The sequence below is a fragment of the Myotis daubentonii genome, chromosome 13 (assembly GCF_963259705.1).
Source record: "Myotis daubentonii chromosome 13, mMyoDau2.1, whole genome shotgun sequence".
NCBI classification, from domain to species: Eukaryota; Metazoa; Chordata; class Mammalia; order Chiroptera; family Vespertilionidae; genus Myotis; species Myotis daubentonii.
In genome coordinates this window covers 7,080,803-7,106,771 of record NC_081852.1, presented here as the reverse complement: position 1 = coordinate 7,106,771, position 25,969 = coordinate 7,080,803, and the positions used below count along the sequence as shown (strand labels likewise).

General features: G+C 51.2%; 1 protein-coding gene across 1 annotated transcript in view; it reads left to right on the top strand.

Moving 5' to 3' along the window:
• Nucleotides 1-25,969, top strand: part of VSTM4 (V-set and transmembrane domain containing 4) — a 102,123-nt gene that overhangs the window by 38,177 nt on the left and 37,977 nt on the right. Inside the window, exon 5 of the mRNA XM_059662083.1 lies at nt 11,797-11,830. Coding sequence (XP_059518066.1) covers nt 11,797-11,830 — 34 coding nt within the window. The remainder of the gene's footprint in view (nt 1-11,796; nt 11,831-25,969) is intronic.

Below are 25,969 nucleotides of genomic sequence, written 5' to 3'. Positions count from 1 at the left end.
CCACCCCCTCCCCCACACAGCCTGCGTGTTCCCTTCCTTGTCGGTGTCCCTGTCCCCCGGGCTGTCCGCAGCCTCCTCCCGCTCTGCTGTCTTCCTGGTGACTCCGTCTCCCTCTGGTCTGCCTGCTGCCTGCCTGCAGCCCCCTCACTGAGCCCGATGTCCCGTTCCAGCAGCTCCAGTAGTTTCCTCTGAGCTGCCTTCCTGAGCCCCTTCAGAATTTCTGAAGCAGATGCGGACGCTGAGCTCCAGGGGGATCCGGGGAAGAGCTGGGCTCCCGCCTTGGACCGCTGTGGTTCAAACGGCGATTCTTCACTTACCTACCAGCTGGTGACTCACCCGCCGTGCCTCACCTTCCCCATCTGGAAAAGGGCAAACAGTAGCATAGCGGTGTCAGGACGGCTTCCGGATTCGGGTAAAAACAGAAAAACCCTTAGCACCCCTGGCTCCGTGTAAGTGTCCTGTGTTTGTGATGGCCTGTAGCTGCAGTTATACTTAGGTCATGAGGTTGGGAGGCGTTAGAGTTGGAGGTCACGGCTGAAGGGCGCACTCTAAGAGGGAGGCTGAGCAGCATTTCCCGGGGGGACTCTCCTGAGAGGGGCAAGCAGGGCTGAGGGGACCCAGGGGGAGGCAGGCACTGACCAGCACCTGTGGGAACCCGTTTCCACCCCAGACCTTAGGGGACAAGGGGAGGAGAGGCTCCTGGAACTTGTAGTAACTGCGACTGACTGTGGGAGAAGTGTCATCACAGGAGCCTCAGAAGAGGGACTCGGCCACACAGGACCAGGAGGCAGCAGGGCGGGCAGGAGCACCCTCCTCCGCCTGCCCTCCCGGTTCTGCTCCTGCAGATGCCCTGGTCCCGCCAACCCGAACCCACAGGGCAGGGCCTGGCAGGCGTCCCGGGCTGGGCAGGGTGGAGGAGGGGGACACTCCCAACACACCGAGCGCTGCAGGGGGAGTGAGGGCTGGAGCCAGAGCCTCCTCCCAGCCGGAGCCCTCCCCAGGCGCTGTGTGCACGGGCTCCGAGAACCTCCTCGTGGCATCTGCCCACGTCGTCAGCAGGTCCTGAGCTCCCACCCGCTCTAACCCTGGACCCTCCTGGGAGCTCGTGCCTGTGAGCACCGCCTGTCCTTCGGGAGCACAGTGTGCGAGGCCGGGCCGTGCGTCTCTGCTCTCCTGGCACTTGGCTCCTGGCAGCTGCTCAGCAAATGCGGGACAAGTGGGCCTGTGGTCCAGCTGCTGGGCTCCCAGCTGCGCGAGTTTGGAAGCCACAGAGGCAGCCCAAGTCTGCCTTGCTCGAGGACACCTCCGCCTGCGCTCAGGGCACGAGAGAGTCGGCCGAGTCCCAGGCTGTTAGTCGCAGGCAGGATGAGGGAAGCAGAGCAAGGTCCTCAGCTCCGGAGACGACTCCTCCAGGCCAGCAGGGGCAGGCTCCGGCAGAGCCGCTGAGAGCCAGGCCCTGAGCTGCCTCCTCCGTCCCCGCTGGAGTGGCTCCAGATGGTGGCAGTGCCGCTGGGCACAGTGTCCAAAAGCCTACTGAGCCGTGGAGAGCTTGGCCTGGGCATCCGCGGGCCAGCCCCCGCCGCTCCCCCGATTCCCAGGTAACCCTCACCACCAGTCCGTGCCCGATCGCTCCCATTGGACAGACAGCCGAGGAGATTGATCAAGTCATGGAACAGGGAGTGCCCCAGCCCCAGCCCCAGCCCCGCTGCTCCCCAGCCTCCCACATTTCTATTCAAGAATGCCTCAGCCGTCTGGGGCTCACCTGCCCAGGTGTTCTCCAGCCTTCGTGGTGGCTGGGTGAGGTCCTTCCCTAACAGCACTTCGCAGCTCCTGCAGCTCCTCAGGGCTCGGCTTTGGTTTGGTGCCGCTGCCGCCAGCAGGCTGGCGTCCTGTCGCCCAGGCTGGGATCATAGACAGAACCTTGTCCGGGACCCTGTGAGCCCCCACCCAGGCCCCTCAGAGCAGCATGGCCCCAGCCCTCACGGGCAGGCCGTCCGCCTGGGCACCTGCTCCAATGCAGGTCCTGACTCAGAGCCTCTGGGCAGGCCCGAGAGTCTGCATTTCTCACGGGCCCCAGGTGGCACCACCGCTGCTGGCAGGAGGCCACTTGCAGCAGCAAGAACTCAGAGCCAGGTCTTCTTACCTCTACACCACCCAGCTCCCCTTTGCAGCAAATATATGGAGATAATCCCATTACTATTTTGAAGTGAAATTCATAGACAAAATATGCTACCCGTAGCCACAAAAACCAATTTGATGCTCTAACTATCATATAAAGGAGAAATAAAGCAAACGTAATTTATAGCACAATAAAACAGACTTTAGTATTGCACCTTTTCCTTTGAATGTTTGTATTTTAGAGAAGGCAATATTTCTTTATGAAATCATTTTACATATGCATATACATAGTTACATATATTATGTTTACATGTAGTATACATACATGATATATGTATGTTGAGTGTCTATACAGTCATGTGCTGCATCATGATGTTTTGGTCAATGACAGACCACATATATGATATTGGTCCCATAAGATTATATTGGAGCTGAAAACATCTTTTCACCTAGTGACATCATAGCTGTTGTGATGTTGTAGCAACACTTTACCCACGTGTCTGTGGTGATGCTGGTGTAGCAAACCCACTGTGCTCCAGTCCCCTGGAAGTACAGCACATATGCAGTGCAAACACTCAATAATGACAGTACGTGACTGTGCCAGTGGTTTACGCATTCACTATACCCCACCTATCACCGTCATTTTGGAGTGCACGCCAGCTTACCAAGTCTGCTGTGAAACGGTGTGGTATCACGCGGGCAGCAGCTCGTCCATCTCATGTTTAACGCGTCTTCTGATTGCGCTTGTGGTGCTGTACAGAGGCAGTGTAGCCTGAGTGTACAGGGTGTGTGAAGTCTCCAGCAGTGGGCAGTCATGACCTGGCCTCGGCCCTCACCCTCACTCGCTGACTCACGCAGAGCAGCGCCCAGGCCTGCCAGCTCCGTTCACGGTGAGTGCCTACACGGTGTCCCGCTTTACCTGTATGCCATATCCTCCTGTGCCGCCTCCAGGCTTAGTACAGAAGCATTCACTGCTGTGTCACAGTTGCCTGCGGTATTCAGTACAGTGACATCCTGTCCAGGTTTGTAGCCCCGGAGCCATAGCCTGTAGGCTGGGCCATCTAGGTTTGCTAAGTCACGCTATGATGTTTGCACAGGATGAAATTGCCTAATGACACATTCCTTAGAATACAGCCCTGTTGTTAAGCAACACATGACTGTGCATTACATTTATATTACATTATATCTACATGTATTGTATTTACATATATATATATATTTGTATTTGAAATAAAGGCTAAATAATTATATACACTGAGTGGCCAGATTATTATGACCACCTGACGTTTCTAGGCAAATTAGCTATAATTTCGCACTGAAGTTGCTAGAGGGCCAGACCATTATAAATAGGGAAGCAGGTTGTTTACCACAACAGTAGAAGTGATTTTTCTCTGAAGATATGGGTAAACAGCGTGATTTAACAGCCTTTGAACGTGGGAGATATATATATACTCAGACACACACAGTATATATATACTAAGACTCAATATGCATGTGACAGGGACCAGTGTGGGCTGACACAGGCGTGCCTTAAAGTCTGGGAGTGGCACTGCTCATAATGATGAGATCTCTAAAATCCCAAGTGTTCCTAAAGTTTCAAATAAAATGCATTCCTTAAACATTCACCGTATTTAAATGAGGCACACACATTCCCATGTTTATATGTGAATGGATTCAGGTCCCAGGCTCTGATGATCAGCTGTTTTCTCTGCATGGACGCCGGGGGAGCCACCAGAGTCCTGTGGACTGTGGTACGTTGCTGCGAGTCCAGCAGGCCTGCTGTCTGCCACCTAGTTGCCGGGCTCTGCCCTCGGTCCGGTGACAGTCAGACACGTCCGCAGAGCTGCAGTGGCCCTCAGGGGTGGGGCCGCTCCCTTGGGCGCGGAGCTGCCTTTGCCCAGGTCTCAGGCTCTGTCCCTTGAGCTGGAGGACACTAGTCGTCCAGGAGCCCTGGGACAGGCCCCGTGAAGGTCTGCTCTAGTCCTTTGCCATGCAAGTCGTCTGCTTAGGCCCCTTTCACATCGGAGAAGCGGGCATGCAGGGCGCAGTGAATTGTTCAGACATGGCACAGAGCCCCAAACCGACCCCTCCCAGCTCCGAACCTCCACAGAAGCTACCCCCCGGGGCCCCTTCGCCACTGCAGGCGGCTTCGGAGGGCGCGGTCACCTCAGGCTGCCCCAGAAGGCAGCCCTGGTTCAGAATCCGTGGCGTTTCAGCAGCAGCTTGGTGTGTAGATTTGCAGCGAGGAGCCCAGAGCCTCCACTGAGGATCACAAGACCCTTTGAAACCTGTTTTCTCCATGAAATTTAAAAACAAAAATGATCTGCATGGATGGAGGGGACCTGATAAGTACGACCTTGTTTTCGTTGTTTCTGAAGATGTAGACAGACCATGTGTATGATGATGGGCTTGTCACTGAGTGCGCGATTCCCCGAGCACATGCAGTGCTAATCCCGGGCATCCCTGCCGAGTACTCGCTGTCCCAAACACGGTGGCTTTCAACATTTACTTCCTCAGGGCTCTGCAGTCGGGCTGGGCTCAGCGAGGCGGTTCTGCTGGGAGCCACCTGGGGTTTCCCGTGGCCTCTGTCATCTGGAGTTGGCTGGGACTGGAGGCCCAGGAGGGAGCCACTCTCAGCCCTGGGTCCCACCTCGGACACGGCTGGGGCAGCAGGGCCTGTGTCATTGCCCCTCCCACCCTCCACCTCCCTCTCTCTGTTCTGTCTCTCTCCCTCTCCCTCCCCATCTCGTCTCACCAGCAGGTGCCACCCTATTGGTGACTCTGGGCTTCAAGTGTGTGCCTCGACCGGACACTGCACAGTGGTCACTCTGCCACATTCTGTTGGGCAAAGCAAGTTGTGAGGGCATCCCAGACTTGGGGGAGGGAGGTGAGTCCACTTCTTTGTGGGAAGAGTGGCAAAGGAGTTGTGGTCATCTTAAACCACCACACAAGGAAAACTGGACAGACCCAGGGGACCAAGGGGAGCTCCCAGCTCGGGGGTGAGTCGGGGTTGCACTCCAGGGGCTGGGCTCTGAGACTGGAGGTGCTCAGGCCTCCACCAGGCAGCAGCTGGCTCCGGGAGCACTGCAGGGATTGTGCCCAGGCCCGGATGGGAAGGAGAGGGGAGGGCGTGGCTCCCATTCCAAAGCAGCAGATCCAGCGGCTCCCAGAGTGAGGCAGGGGCAGGGCCTCTCCCTTAGGTGGGGCCGCACCCGCAGGCTGCTGCCTTTATGGTTAGCAGCGGGCGGTCCTGGCTCTCGTGGGGCAGTCATGCATTCGTGGGCCAAACCACATGTCCACATAAAACCCAACAGCGCTCTTATAACTCAAATGTAGCCCCTTCTTACATGTAATGCATCGTGACAAATGTGCATCATCTTGGTTAAAACTATTAACACGCAGGAGTACTTAGAGCAGTGCTTGGCGTGTGGCGGCCCAGTCCCCTGCTGTAGTGATGGTGTCAGGTTTTCCGTGCACGGGCGGGGTGCGGGCCTTCTGCATGCTGCCACCAGGACGCCAGCCACAGCGCTTCCAGCTTGTCAGGCTGCTCACGTGCTCCCCCTCCCTCAGCAATGTCTGTCTGCAAAAGGACATCTGCGTCGCTGTCCCCTCCCCTGCTGCCATGGCCCTGGGACCCTGAGGTAAGCAAAGCCATCCTGGAAGCCACGTCCAAGGGGGCCAGCTCCCTTCTCCTCAGCCTCCCTGCCGCTCTGCCCTCAGCCCGGCCTTGCTTGCCTTCTTTTCCGGGGGTGCTCACTGTTCCCGTGAGCTGGGGCTAGTGGTCCCCTTGGTCACTGGCCAAGCACTAAGATGCTCCCTCCTCCCCCATGCTGCGACTCACGTCCCTGCTCTTGTTAGTGCCGGGGCCTGGCACTCCGTGTCACCGCGGAGACACAGCCTGGCGGCCCCGTCGTCCCTCACACACGCTGGTTTCCAAGGCCCGTGCTTCTTGGGAAATGTGTCCAACCCACTGCTTTGGGCTGGCCCCGCAGTCTGCCCTCCTTCACCTGAGCTTTTAGGATGACAGGTTGGAGCCCCACCAGAACCGCAGGGAGCAGCCTCAGCCCTTTGTCCCCAAGTTCCCTGCTCACGGGGACTGTCGCTTGTGCCTGCTGGGCACCTGCCCACCTGCTCCCAGCTGCTCCTTGTGCCCTGGGGTCTAAGGGCCCGTGGCCCTTTCTCTCGGCTACGGGAGAGGGGCCGGAGCTGTGTCCCATGGCCAGGCGGAAGGGGTGGCTGTGGACGAGGCAGAGCAGGGGCGACCTCTGGGCCTGGGGAGGACGGCGGGCTCAGCAGCCTGGTGTGGGGACACCGAGCCACCCGAGCACGAGTCCTCCCCAGGGCTTCCGAGAGGGCTTGCTGGCTCCAGGGCTGGCGCTGCTGCTGTCCCTCCCCGTGGGGGCTCATAGCCTCCAGGAGCCCAGTAAGGACAGCGCGGGGCCTCAGCCTGGACGCCCTCACAAAGCCCCACTTCCCGCCGCGTGTCGCCACCGTCAGAGGGGAGGAGAGTCCCCCTCGCCTCACAGAGCTGTCGGGGACACATTACCCGTGAGGTGGCCGGTCCCGCATGTGGCAGCTCCAGGGAGCGCCTCCTTCCTGGGCTGTTCACGCCAGGTCGCCTCGCCCACCGTGGTCGTGAGGACTGCGGGGTCCGCCACCCCCACCACTAGGGCCAGCCACGCGTCCCCAGTGAGGTGAGCCCTGTATGTAACGGGACATGTTAGCAGCCACATTTAAAAGGGTATAAAGGAACAGGGGAAGTAACTTCAATTTATTTTATTTAACGTGATGAGTCCAAAATGCCATTTCAGTGAGTGGCCATAGGAAGGTTCCGAGTGACCAGGCTGAGTCAGTGTGGCCTCACACGTCAGCACGTCTCGTGTGGACCAGTCCCATTTCCCGGGCCTGGCCGCCCCCTGGGGCTCACGACTCCAGAGAGACACCCCAATGCGTGGGTGCTCCTCACTGTGGGGCCCCGGCCCGACAGGCTCCTCGTACTGTGAACCAGAGGCAAAAAGCTTACTCCTCCTCAGCTTTCCACTTGGGGACCCAGAGAGCTGGCCGATGGGCCTGGCCCCTGTGCTGGCGGAGGCGTTCCAGAGACAGGCCGCCTCCGGAAGGGACTGGGCATGGGAGGAGCCACTGCTGGGCCAAGGGAGGGGCTGCAGGGCTCCTGCCTGTGATGACTCCAAGGAGGCTGGGAATGCAAACACCAGGCCTGTGCAGGGCTGCCAGGTGCTCCCACGAGTGCAGGGTCACCCACAGTCTCACCTCGGGGTCACTGCAGGGCCCGGGGGTCTGCAGAGGATGCAGCAGGTTGGAGGAAATGGTATGGGAAGGTCAGCCGCCATGGGAGGCCCCAACACTGATACAAGGTCTGATAGGATGGGGTGGGCACGACTGCCGTCACCCCAAATCATCCACTGGGGGTGGTGGGGACAGGGACAGGCCCAGGTGGGGAGGAGAAAGCCTCAAGCCTGGACATGTCCCTTGGGAGGTGTGAGCATGAGGCGGGACTGGGAGCAGTGTGGCCACAGCAGAGAGAGGGCGGCCCAGGCCGGGTGCTCACAGCCGTGTCCCGGTCTGGGAGGTGAGAACAAAGCCCTTCCTTTTGGAGTCCTCAAGTCTGCAGATCGCATTTAATGGGCTGCGCCTGGCACCTTCGTTTCTGTGCGGAGCGGAGGTCTTGCTGGGCACAGGGCCTCGGAGTCCAGTGCGCGGGCCACGGTGAGCGCTGCTCTGGGCTCTCCCCTAAGGCATGTCTGCCCGGCCTCACTCCCCTCCCCAGGGGTTTCCCAGGACCACCTCCCACAGAGACTGCACTGAAACCTGTCTACAGGCTCTGCTTCTGGGGGAGCCCAAGCTAGGGTGTTACCCCAGGGGTGCAACCAGCGCTGAGTATGCCCTGCTCACTTAGGGGCGAGGTGGGCGAGGTCTAGATCTCAGATGCCTGAAGTCCCACCTGTGAGTTGGGGATCGCATTTGGCCCCTGGCGCAGTTTTTTCATTAAAGGGACACAGGCCCCCCATTCACCTGGCTGAAGCCTCATAAGCAAGTGTGGGGGAGGTGCGGGCTCTCGGAGGCCTCTGCTGCCCCAGCCCTGGCTTCCTGGGCTCCAGCTGCTCACCTCGCTGCCGCTGCCGCTGCCACAGGAGTGGACTCCCTGAGACACAGGCCAGCCACACCGCATTCCCTAGGGCCCCGCCCTGGCCCCGCCCTCTCCAGCTGTGGCCAATGGCAGCGTCTATCCTGTGACTCAGTTTCTTCACCTGCAGGAGCCCTGCCTCCAGCTGCTGAGACTCTCTGAGAACAGCGAGAGCTCTGGACTCCTCAGCTCTGCCCTCCCAGGTGCTGGTGCTCAGGCTGCCAGTGCAGAGCTTTGGGTGGCCGCCTGCCTTCTCCCGTGGTCTGGCCTCTGTGCACCTTTCCTTCCTCCCCTCTTCGTATAGTTTTGGTGGATTAGGGCCCATCCTAATGACCTCATTTTAACTTAGTCACATTTTAAAGGCCCTACCTTCAAATATTGTTCTGAGGTACGGATTATGCAAGCGCATAGCTCAGCCCCTAACACTAGGCGTGCGGCCTTGGGCAAGGTTGTTAACCTCTGTGCCTCAGTCCTGCTGCAACGCAGATGTAATGGCATCTTACTGTGAAGATGAGGGAACAAAGTGTGGTCTCAAACACTTTTGCTCACATCATTCCCAAATCACATCAACTCTGTGCACCCTTGAATGTGTTTTGTTGACAAATAAAACTTTTTCATCATAAACATAAATTGTTGCAAAGGTTGTAATTTCCACAGCATCACGAATATTGACACCTTAAAATGAAATGGTTAAATCTCTCTTTTACATCTACATGTCATGAATTTAGTAACTACCTCTGTTGATTTAAAAAGGCTCCATAAATAAGTTTCAGCTTTCAGGAATTTTATGTTTTTTTTTTACCCCGCTGAGCTTTTATTTCACTTACCCAACAATACTTTATCCTGTTTTTTAGTACATTTTTGTTTTGAAAATCCTTTATTGATTTCCATATTATACTTCTGTAAAATAATATGTATAAAAATTTAAATTTTTTATTTCCTTATTCCATAAGTCTCTAGGTTTTAATTTTTTTCTGGATTAAGTTATCAATATTGCACAATTAGTAATATTTGGAAAATGACTGTAAAATTAATCAAAACCACATAAATACAAAATTTAGATAAATAATTAATAATCATAAGAAGTAAAATTTTATTAGAAATGGATTTTATTGAAATGGATTTTTACTTTACTTCATATGCCCTTGTATAAATTTGGTTAGTGATAGACTTTAGCATCAATTTTATTCCTGTTTTTAATAGCTGTAAGCTCTGAAATGCCTCGTTCAATATGAACAGAGGCTGGGATGGACCAAGTTTTCTGATGCCACTCAATACTCTAAACTGCTTCCCAGTTATAAGTCAAAGTCATGTAGTAATTTATCATCGGAAATGACTTTTGATACTCCACCCGCTGACAACTGGCTTAGGTCATCATTCAGTCCTTGTTGAAAGCAAAAGATTGGAAACCTCCCCCCCATGAAAGGTTTAGCGGCCCCGTCATTCGTCATTCACCTTCTCAACACTGGCACCAGTATTTCAAATCATCTCTTGTTTGGTGCCCACTGGTCTCTGCCCCAGGACAGACCTTCATAGCACAAGTCAGGGAGGGTGAGGGTGGGCCTAGATTTTCTGAAATAGAAAGGGTGATGTGATGGGAGGGAGGAAGTGAGTACAGTCTGTCTCAGGCGTGTTTCAGGAGGAAGCATTCTAGGAAACAATATCATGGAAGGTGAGAATCTAGAAATAGATTTCCCTAAAACCGCCCTTCCTAAGATGCCTAGGGCATGCAAACCCCAGGGTATACAAGCCACTGATCCATATAATAAGCTTGGAGTAGTGCCAGGAGTCTATGTTGTGTTCCTTAAATGCTAGCTCTGACTTTACTACTTCGGTATCTATAAACTATCCAGTACATAGTACTGGGTGGAATACAGTAACTGGAATGCAGAGAGAGTTTAGATACAACAGGGGGCTGGGCCAGAGAAGCCTAAAAGCCCCTCGAAAGCTGGTCCCATCCTCTTGGTCTGGAACCTGAATTGGTCACCTGTTTGACAGATACTCCAGATGTGCCGCTTAAACAGCCGTTTGTTTGCTCACAATACTGCAGGTCAGCATTTTAAAGGCCCTCCCTTCAAATATGGTCTCATTCTGAGGTGCGAATTATGTGGGCTTCAGCTTCACTTCTATCTGCGGTGAACCCAACTGTGACACTTGTTTGGGCTGGGGCTCAGCTGAGCACCCAGGTATCAGCAGCTGCAGGCCAGTGGCCCATCAGCTGGGCCTGCTTTGGGGCCTCAGCTGAGAGGACTGGCATCCGTTCCATGTGGCATCACCTTCTAGTAGGCTAGCTAGGCTTCTTCATGGGGAAGCGGAAGAATCCCTTAGAAGGACGGAGGAGGGAGGGAGAAAGGACGAGGAGGAGGAGGAGGAGGAGGAGGAGGATAGCAGGGGAGGGGAAGGGAGGGGAGGAGGGGGAGGAACGAGGAGACCCAGTGAGCATGCATGCACAAACCTCGGAGCACAGGGGCCTTTTAGGTCTCTGCTTGGCTACTGTTTCATTGGCCACAGCATGCCTGTGGCCAAGCCCAGAGTCAAAGTGAGAGGGCGTTACACATGAGCGTGGATAGATACAGGCAGGCGTGATCACTGGGGCCATGGATGCTACCACACAACCCAGGGCCCTGTGGCTGCCTCACCTTTACTTCTATTTGATGTGAACCCAACTGGGAGCTTAGATTGGACACTTGTTAGGATAACTGCCTAGGTATTCTTATTTGCCCTCTACAACCAGAATCTTGTTTTTCTCAAGGAGACCTACGCGGAGGATATCTTGCTCTAAGACTGTCTTTCCAAGGGTGTCCTGTTAGTCCTGGAAGAGCACTGATCAGAGAACAGAAACCCGCTCTATGGAGAGGAGAGTCTAAATGGAAACAGGTGGCCCGAGGAGGCCTTTTCATCATCAGCCCCTAGAGTGCCGGGGAGTGCGATCGCGCTCCTCCTGTCTTTCGCCAAAAGTGCTGGGAGCGCCATCAAAGCTTCGAAATGGCGTCCAGTTCTAAGTCTGCTTTTATTAGTGATGATGATATTGCTAAATATGTCAATGTAGTAAAGATTTCCATAAGTTTTTGAATATGTAACTTCATTTACTTGCGATTCATAATTTTTTTCCTAAACTGCTGTAAAATCAGCAAAAATGCCTTGGCAATTTTAGTATAGTTCCTAGGATATTGGTTGGCACTCAAAGGGTTAAGGCAGAGCTTAGAAATTGGGTGGTGCTGTTACTCCTGGAACCTTCAGGTTAGAACCCAACTCAACCTAGCAAAAGTATTGAATGTTTTGGGCTGTGCAATCAGGAATTCTGGAGTGTGTGGCTTCATATCTGGCTTGATCCAGGTGTGGAACAGTATCAAGTCACTGGTGTTCATGCTCTGGCTCCACTGTTCTCATCCAAAGAGAAGTGTGAAAGGCCTGAGAGGTGGCTGGAGCCAACATCTGGTCAACACCTGGGCACATACATCTCCTAATTCCTGGAGTATATATGTCTAAAGTAGCATTTATTCACCATCTTTTATTTCTTTTTCCTTTCACAGTGAGAAAATATTTGGTGAAATGCCCTCAGAACAGGTAAGAATATTTTTGCTTCTACTTTCTTTAGATATTACCAAGAAATTGGTTAAATTTGTATCCATAGTTAAAGGTCTTCATATCAGTCCACAGATTGGTCTAAAAATGTGTGTCCCACATGCATTTGCATATTTCCAGACTCCATGCTCTGCTATCACACCCAGCGGATCCAGAAAACAGGTGGTTTCATGCTGCCCGACACCTGCTCTGGAGGACGGTCCCTCATTTAGAAAGCGGCGGGCAACTAGACTGAACCACTTTGATGCCTTCTTACCATAATCAATAATCCTGATCTAATCCTGATCTTACCATAATCCTGATCTTTTCCCAACAATGCTTGCTTGTTCTATGCCCTACTCTGCAGAACGCAGCCATTAGTAATATATGTGTTAAGATGCTAGCTTTTTAGCTGGTCGGACAAACCTCATAAGTAACATAATAGTTATAGTAAATATTGCAAACTCATAGTGTTCAAAAATGTGTGACTTTTGATCCAGGCAAAATGGCAGAGGTCAATTTGTCCCTGTTCTGCCCTGCTAAGCATTAACATAAACCTTGCAAATAATATGAGACACCAAAGGAGGGCTCTGAAAGTTGCTTAAAGGAAAATTATGAAAACCAAAGACAAAAGAAAAAAATCTCAAAAGCAACCAGAGAGAAATAATGTATTACCTATTAGACTCTGATAATTAGAGGAACACAAATTTGAATGACAGCATATTTTTCATCTGAATTTGTGAAGGACAGAAAGAAATGGAACCACTTTTTAAAAAAAAAAAAATTTTTTTAAAGTACTGTTAACCACAAATTTGATATCCAGCAAAATTATCCTTTAGGAAAAAGGGGAAATAAAGGCATTTTCAGATTAAGGGAAACTAATGAAATCTGTCACTATCAGGCTTACTTTTAAAGAAATTCTTGAAATAAAAGAGGAAAGCTTGGTGCATTAGAAAGGAAAAAGGAATAATGGAACATAAAATATGGGTAGGTAAGTAGACTATTTTTCTCTCATAAGTTTTAAAAATAATATTTGACATTTAAAACAAAAATTATAAAGCCATCTGATACTCAAGAAGTGCATTATGATATTTAAAAGTAGGAAAGGTAAAGTGACTTAAATAGAAGTAAGGTTCCCATACGTCACTGAAAGTGATAGAACATTGGTATAAGGCAGTGATGGCGAACCTTTTGAGCTCGATGTGTCAGCATTTTGAAAAACCCTAACTTAACTCTGGTGCCGTGTCACATATAGAATTTTTTTGATATTTGCAACCATAGTAAAACAAAGACTTATATTTTTGATATTTATTTTATATATTTAAATGCTATTTAACAAAGAAAAATCAACCAAAAAAATGAGTTCGCGTGTCACCTCTGACATGCGTGTCATAGGTTCGCCATCACTGGTATAAGGTGACTTCAATATCCCACTCCTTCATCAAGGTAAGTCTGAAGGAGAACATCAAAGTAGCTGTCCCTAGTCCTGATGTGATCCCCACAGAACCCTTAGAGAAAGACAGCCATCCCAGCGGCCAGCACCAGAGGTGAGCCTCCTTCTCTCGCCGCTTTCCTGCTGCTCTGTCCTTATCCCTGGCCTTGCGTTGCCTTTTTCCCTAGGGTGCTCATTGTTCCCACGAGCTGGAGTTAATGGCACCCATGTGTTGCATGGTCACAGTTGAGGCAAGCATGTTTCTGGCTGAAGCAACATGCATGTGCAGTAAATGGAGAGTATCCAAAGGATGGAAGTAGATATGCCATGCAAACAGTAATAATAAGAGAGGTTATAGCTAAATTAGCTTAAGATAATAGATAATTTAAGACAAGAAATATTACAAGGGACAAAGGAAGTTTCATAATTATAATGGGTCTAAACATCAGGAAGATGCAGTCATTATAAATCTATATGGACCTAAAAAAGAGCCTCAGATACATGAAGCAAACACAGAAATTTGAAAGATAAAGTAGATGATTCTAGAATAATAGTTTATTCGAATGTCCCATTCTTAATAATTGATAGAATAGCTAGACAGAAAATCAGTAAGGGCGCAGAAGATCAAGCAGTTTGACCCCACACATAAGAATGCTGTACCCAATGACTACAGGATAAATTCTTGTCAAGTGTCCTTGGAACGTTCTTCAGACTAGACCAAATGCTAGGCCATTAAACAAAAATTAAGAATTCTTGCCGAAACCAGTTTGGCTCAGTGGACAGAGCGCCGGCCTGCGGACTGAGAGGTCCCAGGTTCGATTCCAGTCAAGGACATGTACCTGGGTTGCGGGCATATCCCCAGTGGGAGATGTGCAGGAGGCAGCTGATCGATGATTCTCTCTCATCGATGTTTCTAACTCTCTATCTCTCTCCCTTCCTCTCTGTAAAAAATCAATAAAATATACATTTTTAAAAAAAAGAATTCTTAGGAAAGAATATCATGGAAGGTTGGAAGGTGTGGGTCTAGAAATAGATTTCCTCAAAACCATCCTTCCTAAGAATGCCTAGGGCAGTGGTCGGCAATCCGTGGCTCGCGAGCCACATGCGGCTCTTTGGCCCCTTGAGTGTGGCTCTTCCACAAAATACCACGTGCGGGTGGGCACGTACAGTGCGATTGAAACTTCGTGGCCCGTGTGCAGGAGTCGGTTTTCAGCCTGGGCGAGTCTATTTTGAAGAAGTGGCGTTAGAAGAAGTGGGGGGTGTCGGTCGGTCGGGCGACGGGCGACGCGCGCACAGGCGGGCCGCGGGATATGCAGCACGGGGGAGGCACCAAATATCAACAGTACTTAAGCTATATAGGTAGGTTAATAACAATGGACCTACCTATATAGTTTAAGTTTAAAAAATTTGGCTCTCAAAAGAAATTTCAATTGTTGTACTGTTTATATTTGGCTCTGTTGACTAATGAGTTTGCCGACCACTGGCTTAGGGTATGCAAACCTCAGGGTATGTAAGAAATCATGCAAGGGTTGTTCTCTGGCAACAGCAGAATTCAATAGAAATTAATGACAGAAAGAGAACTGGGAAGTTGCCAAATGTTTTAAAATTTAAAACAACATGTTTCTAAATAATACCTGGGCCAAAAAAGAAATCACAAGAGAAATTAGAAAATATTTTGAATAAATGGAAAGGAAAACCCAATATACCAAAACTTATAGGATGCAGTGAAAGCAGTGCTTACAGAAAACGATTATGGATTTAAATACCTATATTAGACAGGAAGAAAGGTCTCAAATAAGTAACCTACGCTTTCATCATAAGAAACTAGAAAAAAGCGCACATGAAATCCAAAACAAGCAGCATAAAGGATATAATAAAGATTAGCATAGAAATCAGCAAGAACCAAGGGGGTGGCATAAACATGGCTACTCACTGCCTCCCACAACCACATCAAAATTACAACTAAAATACAGAATCACCATCATTCCCAACCGCCTGAAATCTTGCTGAATGGAAGTCCTACAACTAGAGCAGTAAAGAAGAAAGCACACTGAGACTAGTAGAAGGGGGTGGAGATGCGGAACAGGCTGGTCTGACACATGAATGGCATTTTTTTTTTTTTAAATCAGGAGGGATGTCTCCACTGTGGAGGCCTCCTATGAGAAGCAAGGGGTTCCAGCCCCATACCAGCCCCCAAGCCCAGGGTTTCATAGTTGGGAAGAGAAGCCCCTGTAACTTTGGGCTGTAAGAACTGGCAGAGACTGTGGCTGAGTGACACAGAGGCTGCTGGAGACCCAGGAAGTTCCTCTTAAAGTGCCAGAGCACAAACTTACACAGACTCACTGCTTCTGAGCTCTAGCACTGGGCAGTGGCTTTGGGGGATCCAGGGACATATGGGGAGGAACTGGATTGCCTGGCATTGGGGCAGGAACTAGGGGGCAGCTTTCTCCCAAATGGGGGTGGGGTGCTCACAGGGGTCATTGTTCCTATGCTGGGACTTCCGCCATTGCAGAGCTGACTGGTAGCCATATCTGAGTTTCCATCAAACTGGCTCACACTGTTCGTCCCACCCTGTTGATCCCCTGAGACCCCGTCCCATCAAATTTGCAGCCCCACACAAGCTATTTGCAATGGCTTTTACATATAAATGGCCTGTCCTGGTCAGGCTTCAGACTTTCCTAAAATCTCTCAGATAAGCAGCAGCTCGTGTCAGCATGCCCTTTACCTATCAATAAGGGGCCCATGATCCAGCACTAGCACTAGCCTGTCTTGCTTCACAATTTGGCCTCACCAGGGCACTTCCAAGCCAAATACAAATAGCAGCCATCTGCAGATTGCTCTTTAGCTCCTGCTGGGTGATCTCAGGCAGTGGCTGACTTTGCACCTCCTGGGAGGCCCCAAAGCCAGTGCACCCAGTGGACAGTTTCAGACCATGCCAGATTACAACTCTACACATCCACAAATGACACATTCAAGGGGCAGAATCAGTGAGCACCAAAGTCACACTGAAGCAAGTCCTGTTCCATAGGGGTGTCTCTTGCATAGAAGCTCTTCCACTGTAGTCACAGCTGTTCCTCACAGCCAATTGGCCTAGAGGTCAATTCTTCCTAGTGATACCAACAACAATCAGGGATCAACTACAACAAGACTGCATACAGCCCACACAAGTGTTCACCTAGAGTGCCCAGCTCAGGTGACTGGGGAGGCTGAGTGACAGGGCCCTACAGGACACTTATTACACAAGGTCACTCTACCAATTCCAGGAGACATAAAAACTACTATGGACATAGACACTTCTACCTAATATATAGAAACAAACACAGGGAAGCACAGAAATGCGGAGACAAAAAAACATCTCACAAATTAAAGAACAGAAGAAATCTCCACAAAAAGAACTAAATGAAATGGAAACAGGCAAACTACTGGATGCAGAGTTCAAAAGCATGGTTGCTCATGGTTGATAAGGTTGCTCAAGGATCTTCATGAGAGCTTCAGGGACTTAGTGAGACTTTCAAGGATCTTAGTGAGAATTTCAAAGACATGAAAAAGGTTCAGTCAGCAATTAAGCATACATTGAAATAAGGAATAATTTACAGGGATTCAAATGTAGAGTAGAGGATTCTGAGAATCAAATCAATTATTTTTAATGTGAGAAAGCAAAAAAACACTCAATGAGAAGAGCAAAAAGAAAAAAAGAATCCAAAAATATGAAAATAGTGTAAGGACCCTCTGGGGCAACTTCAAACACACCAACATTTCACATTATGGGGGTGGCAGAAGGATAAGAGAGAGAGAGCAAGATATTGAAAACCTATTTGAAGTAATAATGAAGAAAACTTCCCCTACCTGGTGAAATAAATCCTATCTAATAATAGACAAACATGATAATTAACCATACCTCTGCTATGCTTCCCATTGGCTAATCAGGTTGATATGCAAATTAACTGCCAACCAAGATGGCGGCCAGCAGCCAGGCAGCTAAGCGAAGAGGAGGCTTGCTTGCTCCAGTGAAGGAGGAAGCCAAGGTTCCCTGCCTACCGCTGCCAGGCTCTGAGCTGCTCTCTAAGAAACAATGTTGCAATTATAGAAGCTAAACAAACCCCAGAAACCTGCTGTCAGCCAGTTGGGCCTCAGAGCTGGAGCTGCAACAGTGTTTCAATTATAGAAGCCAAACAAACCCAGATACCTGCTTTCAGCAGCCGAGGTCTCAGAGCTGGAGACGTGCCTCAGAGCTAAAGCTGGCTCTCAGCTCCAGTGACAGCCATAGAAGGTAAATAAATCCCAGAATAAAAAAAAAGAAAAAAGGAGAGGTTGGGAGCTTCAGTCACCCACCAGCCTGAAAATGGCCCTCAGCTCCTCATCCGGACTGGCCAGACATCCAAGCAGGACACCCTCACTGATCCGGGACACCCTTCAGGGAAAACCAGCCAGCCCCCACCTGTGCACCAGGCCTCTATCCTATATAGTAAAAGGGTAATATGCAAACTGACCCTAACAGCAGAAGGACTGGGAATGACTGGTCACTATCACACACACTGACCACCAGGGGGCAGATGCTCAACACCAGGAGCTGCCCTCTGGTGGTCAGGGTGCTCTCATAAGCTCTGCTCAGCCACAAGCCAGGCTGATGGCTGCCAGTACAGCGGTGGTGGTGGGAGCCTCTCCTGCCTCCTCAGCAGTGCTAAGGATGTCCAACTGCAGTTTAGGCCTGCTCCCCGCTGGCAAGTGGACATCCCCCGAGGGCTGCCGGGCTGCCAGAGGGATGTCTGATTGTCATCTTAGGCCCAATCCCCAGGGAGCAGGCCTAAGCCAGCAAGTGGTCATCCCCCGAGGGATCCCAGACTGTGAGAGGGCACAGGCGGGGCTGAGGAACACCGCGCCCCCTGAGTGCACAAATTTTTGTGCACCGGGCCTCTAGTAGACTTATAAGTCCAGGAAGCACAGATAGTCCCAAACAAGAGGAACCCAAACCCAAAGAGGCTCACACCAAGACACATCATTATGAAAATGCCAAGGATTAAAGTCAAAGAGAGAATCTAAAAAGCAGCAAGAGAAAAGTAGTTAGTTACCTACAAGGGAACACCCATAGGACTATCAGCTGATTTCTCAACAGAAAGTTTGCAGGCCAGAAGGCCAGAAGTTCGCAGGCAAGAAATATTCAAGGTGGTGAATAGCAAGGACCTACAACCAAGATTACTCTACCCAGCAAAGCTATCATTTAGAATTGAAGGTCAGATAAAGAGATTCACAGACAAGAAAAAGCCAAAGGAGTTCATCACCACCAAACCAGTGTTACATGAAATGTTGAAGAGTATTCTTGAAGAAGAAGAAGAAGAAGAAGAAGAAGAAGAAGAAGAAGAAGAAGCCAATAAATACATATCTATCAACAATTCAATCTAAAAATAAAAATAAATGAACAAGGAAACTAATGAACAAAATAAACTGATGAATAAAATAGAACCAGAGGTATGGAAACAGTGAACAGACTGATGAATCTCAGAGGGAAGGGGGAGAGGGGGTGGGAAGAAATTAACCAAAGACCTTATATGCATATGCATTACTTATGGGCACAGACAATAAGGTGTTGAAAGCCTAGAGCAGTGTGGGAACAGAGTGGAGGGTGCAATTGGGGGGAGTGAGAGGGGTTATCTCTAATACTCTCATCAATTAAGAGAAAAAAATCCACAGAAATCAATGATATGGAAAACACACACACACACACATCCTATATAATAAAAGGCTAATATGCAAATAGACCAAATGACAGAACAACCGAACAACTGGTCGCTATGATGTGCACTGACCACCGGGGGCGTGTGCGAAACATGGTGGGCATCAGCTGCGGTGGGATGGTGGAGCAGGTGAGCGGGGGTGCCAGACCAAGGTGAGGAGCTGGTTGCTGTCATCAGGGTGAGTCTCTGGTGGTTACTGAAAATTCTTTGCTCCCACATGCAGCAGTCCTGCCTGGCGTTGCACCTGCTGCTGGCACTGGCCCCGCGCTCACTCGCTGTCAGCACTGAAGCTGCCGCTCACACCTGCTGCTGGCACCCACTGCCAGCCCTGATCACTTGGCACCATCAGTGGGTGAAAGCGGCAGCTGCCAGCCCCAATCACCCCTCAGGGATTCTTCATATCCCCCTGCTCCTGAGGGGAGATTGGGGCCGGCAGTTGCCACTTGCACCTGCTGCCGGTGCCCGGAGCCAGTCCCGATGGCTCAGCGCCATCAGTGGGTGTAAGCAGCAGCTGCCAGTCCTGATTGCCCTTGAGGGCTTCTCCACCTCCCCCTTCTCCTGAGGGGCAATCAGGGGAGCAGCTGCTGCTCGCACCCCCAGACAGCGCCGACCCCAATTGCATCAACCCCAATCGCATCGTGCCTTCAGCAGGTGCAAGTGGGGCTGGCACCAGCAGCACGTGGGAGTGGCTGCGGCAGGAGTGGGGCTTCAGGCAGACAGGTGGCTGGGGGCCACAGTGGAAGGGCTGGGTGGAGGTGTGGAGGATGGGCTGAGACCCACCCCTGTGCCTACCGCAGCCTTGCGGCCCACAGTGCCTTTCAAGGTGCAAAAATTTGTGCACTGGGCCCCTAGTAGAAATATAATGGGAATAAAGTTGGTTCTTTGAAAAGTTCAACAGAATTTACAAACCTTAAGTTAGACTGTCCATGAAAGTCAGAGAGAGCGAGCAAGGAGAGAAAAAAACCCAATTACCAAAATTGGGAAGGAAAACAAATTAGACCCTACAGAAATTTCAAGGCTCATAAGGAAATATTATGAACAAGTTTATTCTAACAGTAGAAAGCATAGGTGAAATGAAAAAAAAATCCTAGAAAGACACAAATTACCAAAACCAATTTAAAAAGAGCTATAATTTGAATAAAACTGTAATAAGTCAAGAAATTGAATTGTTATTGATTTGTTAGCTAAAACTTTCCAACCAAGGGAAGCCCAGACCCACAGTGCTTTGCTGGTGAAGTATATCAAGTATCACAGAAGAAACGAATGCCAGTCCTTCCCAAACGCCTTCAGAAAACTTGAGAAAGCAGATGGTGTGGGGGGAAATGGATAAAGCACTCTTCACAACTCAATAAGAAGATGGTAAATACAATTAAAAATGGACAAAAAGATTTGCATAGATATTTTCCTAAAGAATGTATACAAATGACTAACAAGTTTGTGAAAATATGTTCAGTATCATTAGCCATCAGAGAAATGCAAACCAGACAGCATGTGATGCTACTGCACACCCCTTGCAATGGCTGTCGTAGAAAAGACAGCGGCGTCGAGTCTTGGCAGGGATGGGGAAGGCTGGGACCCTGTGGGCTGCTGGTGGGAATGGTAAGTGGTGTAGCCACTTGAAAAACTGTTTGGTGGTTTCATAAAACAGTAAGCATAAACTTACCATATGACCCAGCAATTCCACTCGTAGGAATCTACCCCAAGAGAAAGGAAAGCAAAAGGGCATACATGTCTACAAAAAGGCATGTATGCGGTTGTTCATAGCTGCTGTATTCATAGTAACTGAAGCTGCAAAAACCTAAATATATTAATCCACTGGTGTACAGGTAAACAGAATTTAGTACATTCATCCAATGAAATGCCATTTGATAAAAAAAAGGAACTACTGCTGATGTATGCTAAAGCATGCATGGGCCTCAAAAACATTAGGCTAAGTGAGAGAATTCAAATGCAAAAAGTTACATATTGTATGATTCTATTTGTTTGAAATGTCCAGAAAGGTAACTCTGTGGAGACAGAAAGTAGATTAGTAGTTGCTTAGCGTTGAAGGTAGGAATAAGGATTAACTGTAAATTAGAGGGCACTTTTGGGGGATGACCGAAGGGCCTAAACTGTATTGTAGTGATGATTGCACAACTTTATAAGTACACTAACATCATTGAATTGTACACTTATGATCAGTCAACTTTATGGTAATTAAATTGTACCTCAAGAAAGCTACGTGTTTCTTTTGAGCATATGCCCCATCGGGCCTCCGGGACGGGCCTTGGAGATGTGGGGGTTGTGGCTGGGTGGCCAGAGGCTGGAGAGCAGCCGGCAGTGTTCCTGGGGATGCTGAGATCGCTGTCTGGGTTTCCACATTAGCACACGGTGCCAGGGGCTGGGGCTGCTCCCCTCCCCTCCCAGACCCTCTCCTTCACCTGCCCCGTTCTGAGCTGGTGCTGACTGAGGCTGGAAGTACAGGCGAGGGCATCATCCCAGCCTGCAGGCGTTGGGGTTTCATCTCCTCCAGCCCCAGAGAGGTCAGGTCTGACCGCAGTCCTTAAATGCTGTCCCCTCGACCAGCTGGTGCCGCCAGCAGGACTGGTTGGGGCCTGAGTTGAGCTCTCCCCGTGGGCTTGCCTTCTGTTGGGCCAGCCCGCTGACCTACCTGCCTCTGGAAAGCCTGCCTGTACTCCACTGCACCCCTGAACCCTGGAGGGGCCAGCCTGCTTCTGCAAACCTGGAAATGGGCTACACTGACTTCCATTGTCTGTACAGATTAGATCCTGATTAGAACCTCATGCCGATTGGACTAGATGCAGCCCAGGCCCTTGTCACGGTACCTCACTGGTGACAGTCAGGCTGTGCCTCGGCTGTGTGCTCCCATCCCTGTCCGGCCGCGGCTCCAGATCCTGGCTCCACCATCGGAGCTGTGGCAGTGGGCAGCGGGGACCCTGGCATCTCAAGGTTTGATCCAGACAAATGTCCTCTCGGTCCTCTAACCACTCCTCCGAAGGGAGAATGGCAGAGAGCACAGGGCCAGGGCCAGGGGCCGGGAGGGACCCTCAGGAAGGGCCGCATGCTGGCTGGAGCCTGCAGTCGCTGGTGGGCCTTGTCAAGTGCCTGGGCGGGAACCTGAGGCTCTAGAGCAGTGGTTCTCAACCTGTGGGTCGCAACCCCTTTGGCGGTCGAACGACCCTTTCACAGGGGTCGCCTAAGACCATCCTGCATATCAGATATTTACATGACGATTCATAACAGTAGCAACATTACAGTTATGAAGTAGCAACGAAAATAATTTTATGGTTGGGTCACAACATGAGGAACTGTATTTAAAGGGCCAGAAGGTTGAGAACCACTGCTCTAGAGAATTCCATGGCTTGTTGAGAGAAGTCAATGGAAAGCAAACAAGTCTCATCCTGAGTGTGTCACCCATGAAGTGGGAAATTGGCCTGGAAGTGCTTTTTCCCACGGCCCAGTGTCCCAGAGCAGAGCCAGCCCAGGTGGACACCGCCTCCCGGGAAACAGCTCTGAGCAGCGGCCTGTGACGCTCTCAGCCACCCAGCGAAGCAGCTTTAACCAATGCACCACGTGCTGCAGCTGCGAGGGCCCCCACCCACCACACACCACTGGGCTCAGACGCCTGCCTTCCTGCAGGTCATGTGCAAGCAAGGCAGTTCCCAGCTGGGGCATCTCCTGACCCTGAGTTTGACCTCTTCTTATGGGCTTGAGATGACAAAGTATTTGCAAGTGGGAGAAATTCCAGGATGTTACCTGTGCCGATGGCAGTACAGCTGAAGGGAGGCAAGCCTTCTGCAGGCTTCCGGTGCGCACTTCTCACACACAGGCGGCACAGGCTGTGTTGGGTAAGCTGCAGGCCAGCTTCTCTGCTTTCGAGCTTAGTTGGGAGCGTTCTGCAGGCTTTTCTGAACCACCACATATTGTTAAACATACCCCAACAATCGAAGTATGGGATCTAATTAATACATGATTCACTCAGGATCTTAGAACGAAAGCGGACTTACAGTGTCAAAAAGAATCCAAAGCGATGTGCCCTGCAGGCAGGTGTGTAACTCCCCGCTCTCTGGTGTAATATTGAGTAACGTAGTGTCACACTCACTCCCTCTCTGAGAGGCATCTGCCGTGGTGGCTCCAGGCTCTGGGGCCGGGCTGCCTGCGCTGAGTCCGGCGCTGCCACTGGTTGCTGTGTGCCTTTGAGCAGTTTGTCCGTTTCTCTGATAGGATGGGACGATGATGCCCCAGCGCAGTGGTCGGCAACTCATTAGTCAACAGAGCCAAATATCAACAGTACAATGATTGAAATTTCTTTTGAGAGCCAAATTTTTTAAACTTAAACTACATAGGTAGGTACATTCAACTTTAAATTCAACTCTAAATTCACGGTTTTCGTCTTCCGTTTTTCTTTGCTTCTTCTTTGTAGCCATCTCAAACAGGGCACCTAAAAAAGTGTTTCATTTTATAATAATAAAGCCACCAACACAAAAGAATTACAATTCTTAAATTGATGACAAAAATACCTGTAGGTTTTGCAGCTGGTTGGAAAAATACAGGTAACTTTATGCTTCGAGTAGGTACTTTTGTCACCCGTGCACCATTTGCGAACGCAACTAGCACTAACCACTGCACATGAGACTGCTGCTGACTGGCTCACTCAACTGGTGCATGAATCGCGCGCCTCCCTGCACTGTGTATCCCGAGGCCCGCTTGCGCCGCGTCTCCCTTTGCCCGACCGACCGACACCCCCACTTCTTCTAATGCCACTTCTTCTAACGCCCAGGCCGAAAACCGACTTCTGCACATGGGCCACAAAGTTTCAATCGCACTGTACGTGCGCGCCTGCACGTGGTATTTTGTGGAAGAGCCACACTCAAGGGGCCAAAGAGCCACATGTGGCTCGTGAGCCCCAGTTTGCCGACCACTGCCTTAGCACATAGCGCTGTTGGAAAGATTAAATGAGTTAGTGCCTGGTGAATGGTGAGATCCATGCAGATGGCTCTGTTATTATTCAGTCAGTACTTATGAGTGAGTCTTCTACACAGGACGCTTGTAAGGCCCGTAGAGCAAGGATGAAATAACACGGCCCATGCCCTTGAGGTCTGTGCCAAAGGGGAGACCCAGAGAGGCAGCATCATGGCAGCACCTTGGGAGGCCCACAGAGCTGTCACCGGCACCCAGAGGAGGTGCTCCTAACGGCCTTGGGTCTGGGGGTGGAGGGGAGGCTTGCTGGAGGGGAGCTGCGGGCCCAGCATGAGGATGAGTGTCCCAGGAGAAGAGGACTGGCGCGGGCAGACCCAGAAGCAGGGAGAGAGCAGAGCAGGGAAAAGGCCGGGCTGAAGGGACGTGTTCCTGGGAGTGAGGAGCCTGGAGGTTCGGGCAGAGCAGCAGGGAGGAGAGGCGGGAGGGCGGCAGGGCCGGGTGTCCAGGGCTGGCAGTCATATTAACAACAGTAACCAAGCCTCACTTTTATTCCATCCACGTTCGGGCCACAGGGCTGAGCGCGGACATGTGCAAGCCCGTGAGTGGGTGCTGGAACGGACCCGTTCGATAGATGAAAACTGACATGAGAGTGGATGATGCTGAGGTGCCCTCCCAGGGAAGCATGGGGCAGCCAGGGTGCCCGCCCAGGTGACCTGGCCGCAGAGCTGATGCGGTCCCAGGTGTGCATGGAAGCTTGGAGCCCGTGTGAGTCATCACACACATGAGCCAGGAGGAGATGCTGTGGGAAGTCGGGCAGTGCAAGGAGCAGTGGGAAGGGTGGGAAGGGCGCGGCTGTGGGTGTGGGTATGGGTGCGGCTGTGGAGGGAGAGGGAGGGCTGCCAGCGCCCTGCATCCCGGACTTTGAAAGCCCAATGGGCTCTGGTCACAGTGATTTGCAGACTCCCCGCCATGGTGTGGCTGTTGTTGGGTTTTCACCTGCATGTGTGCTGATTGCTTCCCTCTGTCCACATTCCCCGGAGCAGCCAGGTGGCGGGATGAGGACAGGTCAGCAGACGAGGCATGTGTCTCCAGGCCTGTCTCCTGCTTCCCTGACATCACTGATGCCGTCTTGTCCCCACCCCACCCAGCTCAGCATTCTTCTTCCCCTGTCCCAAGGGAGCCAGGCGGGTAGGACGGGCCTGTGGGCCTGGTGGCTCCTCTGCTGTAACATAGAGAACAGTCACCTGGATTGGCTGTCGGTTTGTGCCGTGCCCCCCGCAGCTTCTCTGGGATGTCTCCCCTCCACAAACAGGCCCCAACCGGCCTAGTCTCTCCCGCAGGACTGCCCTGAGGCCTCGGTGAGGGGCCCAGCTGTGGCCGATGCCTCAGGGGCTCCCGGTGGCCGCACCTGCACTCCGGACACCGGACACCGGAGGTGTCTGGGATTTCTCTCCTTCCTCTCAGAGCCTGCAGGGCGCAGACTCTCTCCCCAGAGAGCCCGTGCAATGCCAACCTGGAGAAACGGCTGGTCCTCTGCCCACTTCTACCCTTGGACTCCAGGAGACAGTTAGCAGGTCTCCCTTAGGAAGGGGAGCTGCTTACCTGAGTGCTGCCGTGGGTGGCCAGGGCGGCTTCCATTCCTGGCTCTTTCCCAGGCAGTGCTGTCCCGGTGCCAATGTGGCCTTAGGCTGGGCCTGCCCGCTAAGGGGAAAGGCGGCGGGTCCATGCACCCCCAGCCTCAGAGTCATCGCCTCCCTCACTGTTACGTCTGTCTAGAGAGTCAGATTGTGCTGATCCTGGAGGGTGGGTTCCAGCCACCAAGACATGAGGCCTCAACCCTGTGGGTCAGGGTAGATTCCGCAGATAACCCGTGAGCTCTCCCTGCCCTTACTCTTCTGCCCAGGACACTGCGTGCAGCCATGGGATGTTAGGTACACCTCCCTGCGGTGCCAGCTAGCACTCAGAGACTTTAAATTCACACACAAAACCCAGCCTGGCGAAGCCCGTGTGCCCAATGCCGAAGCTGGCAGGGACTCGCGACACAGCTCTAACCGGAGG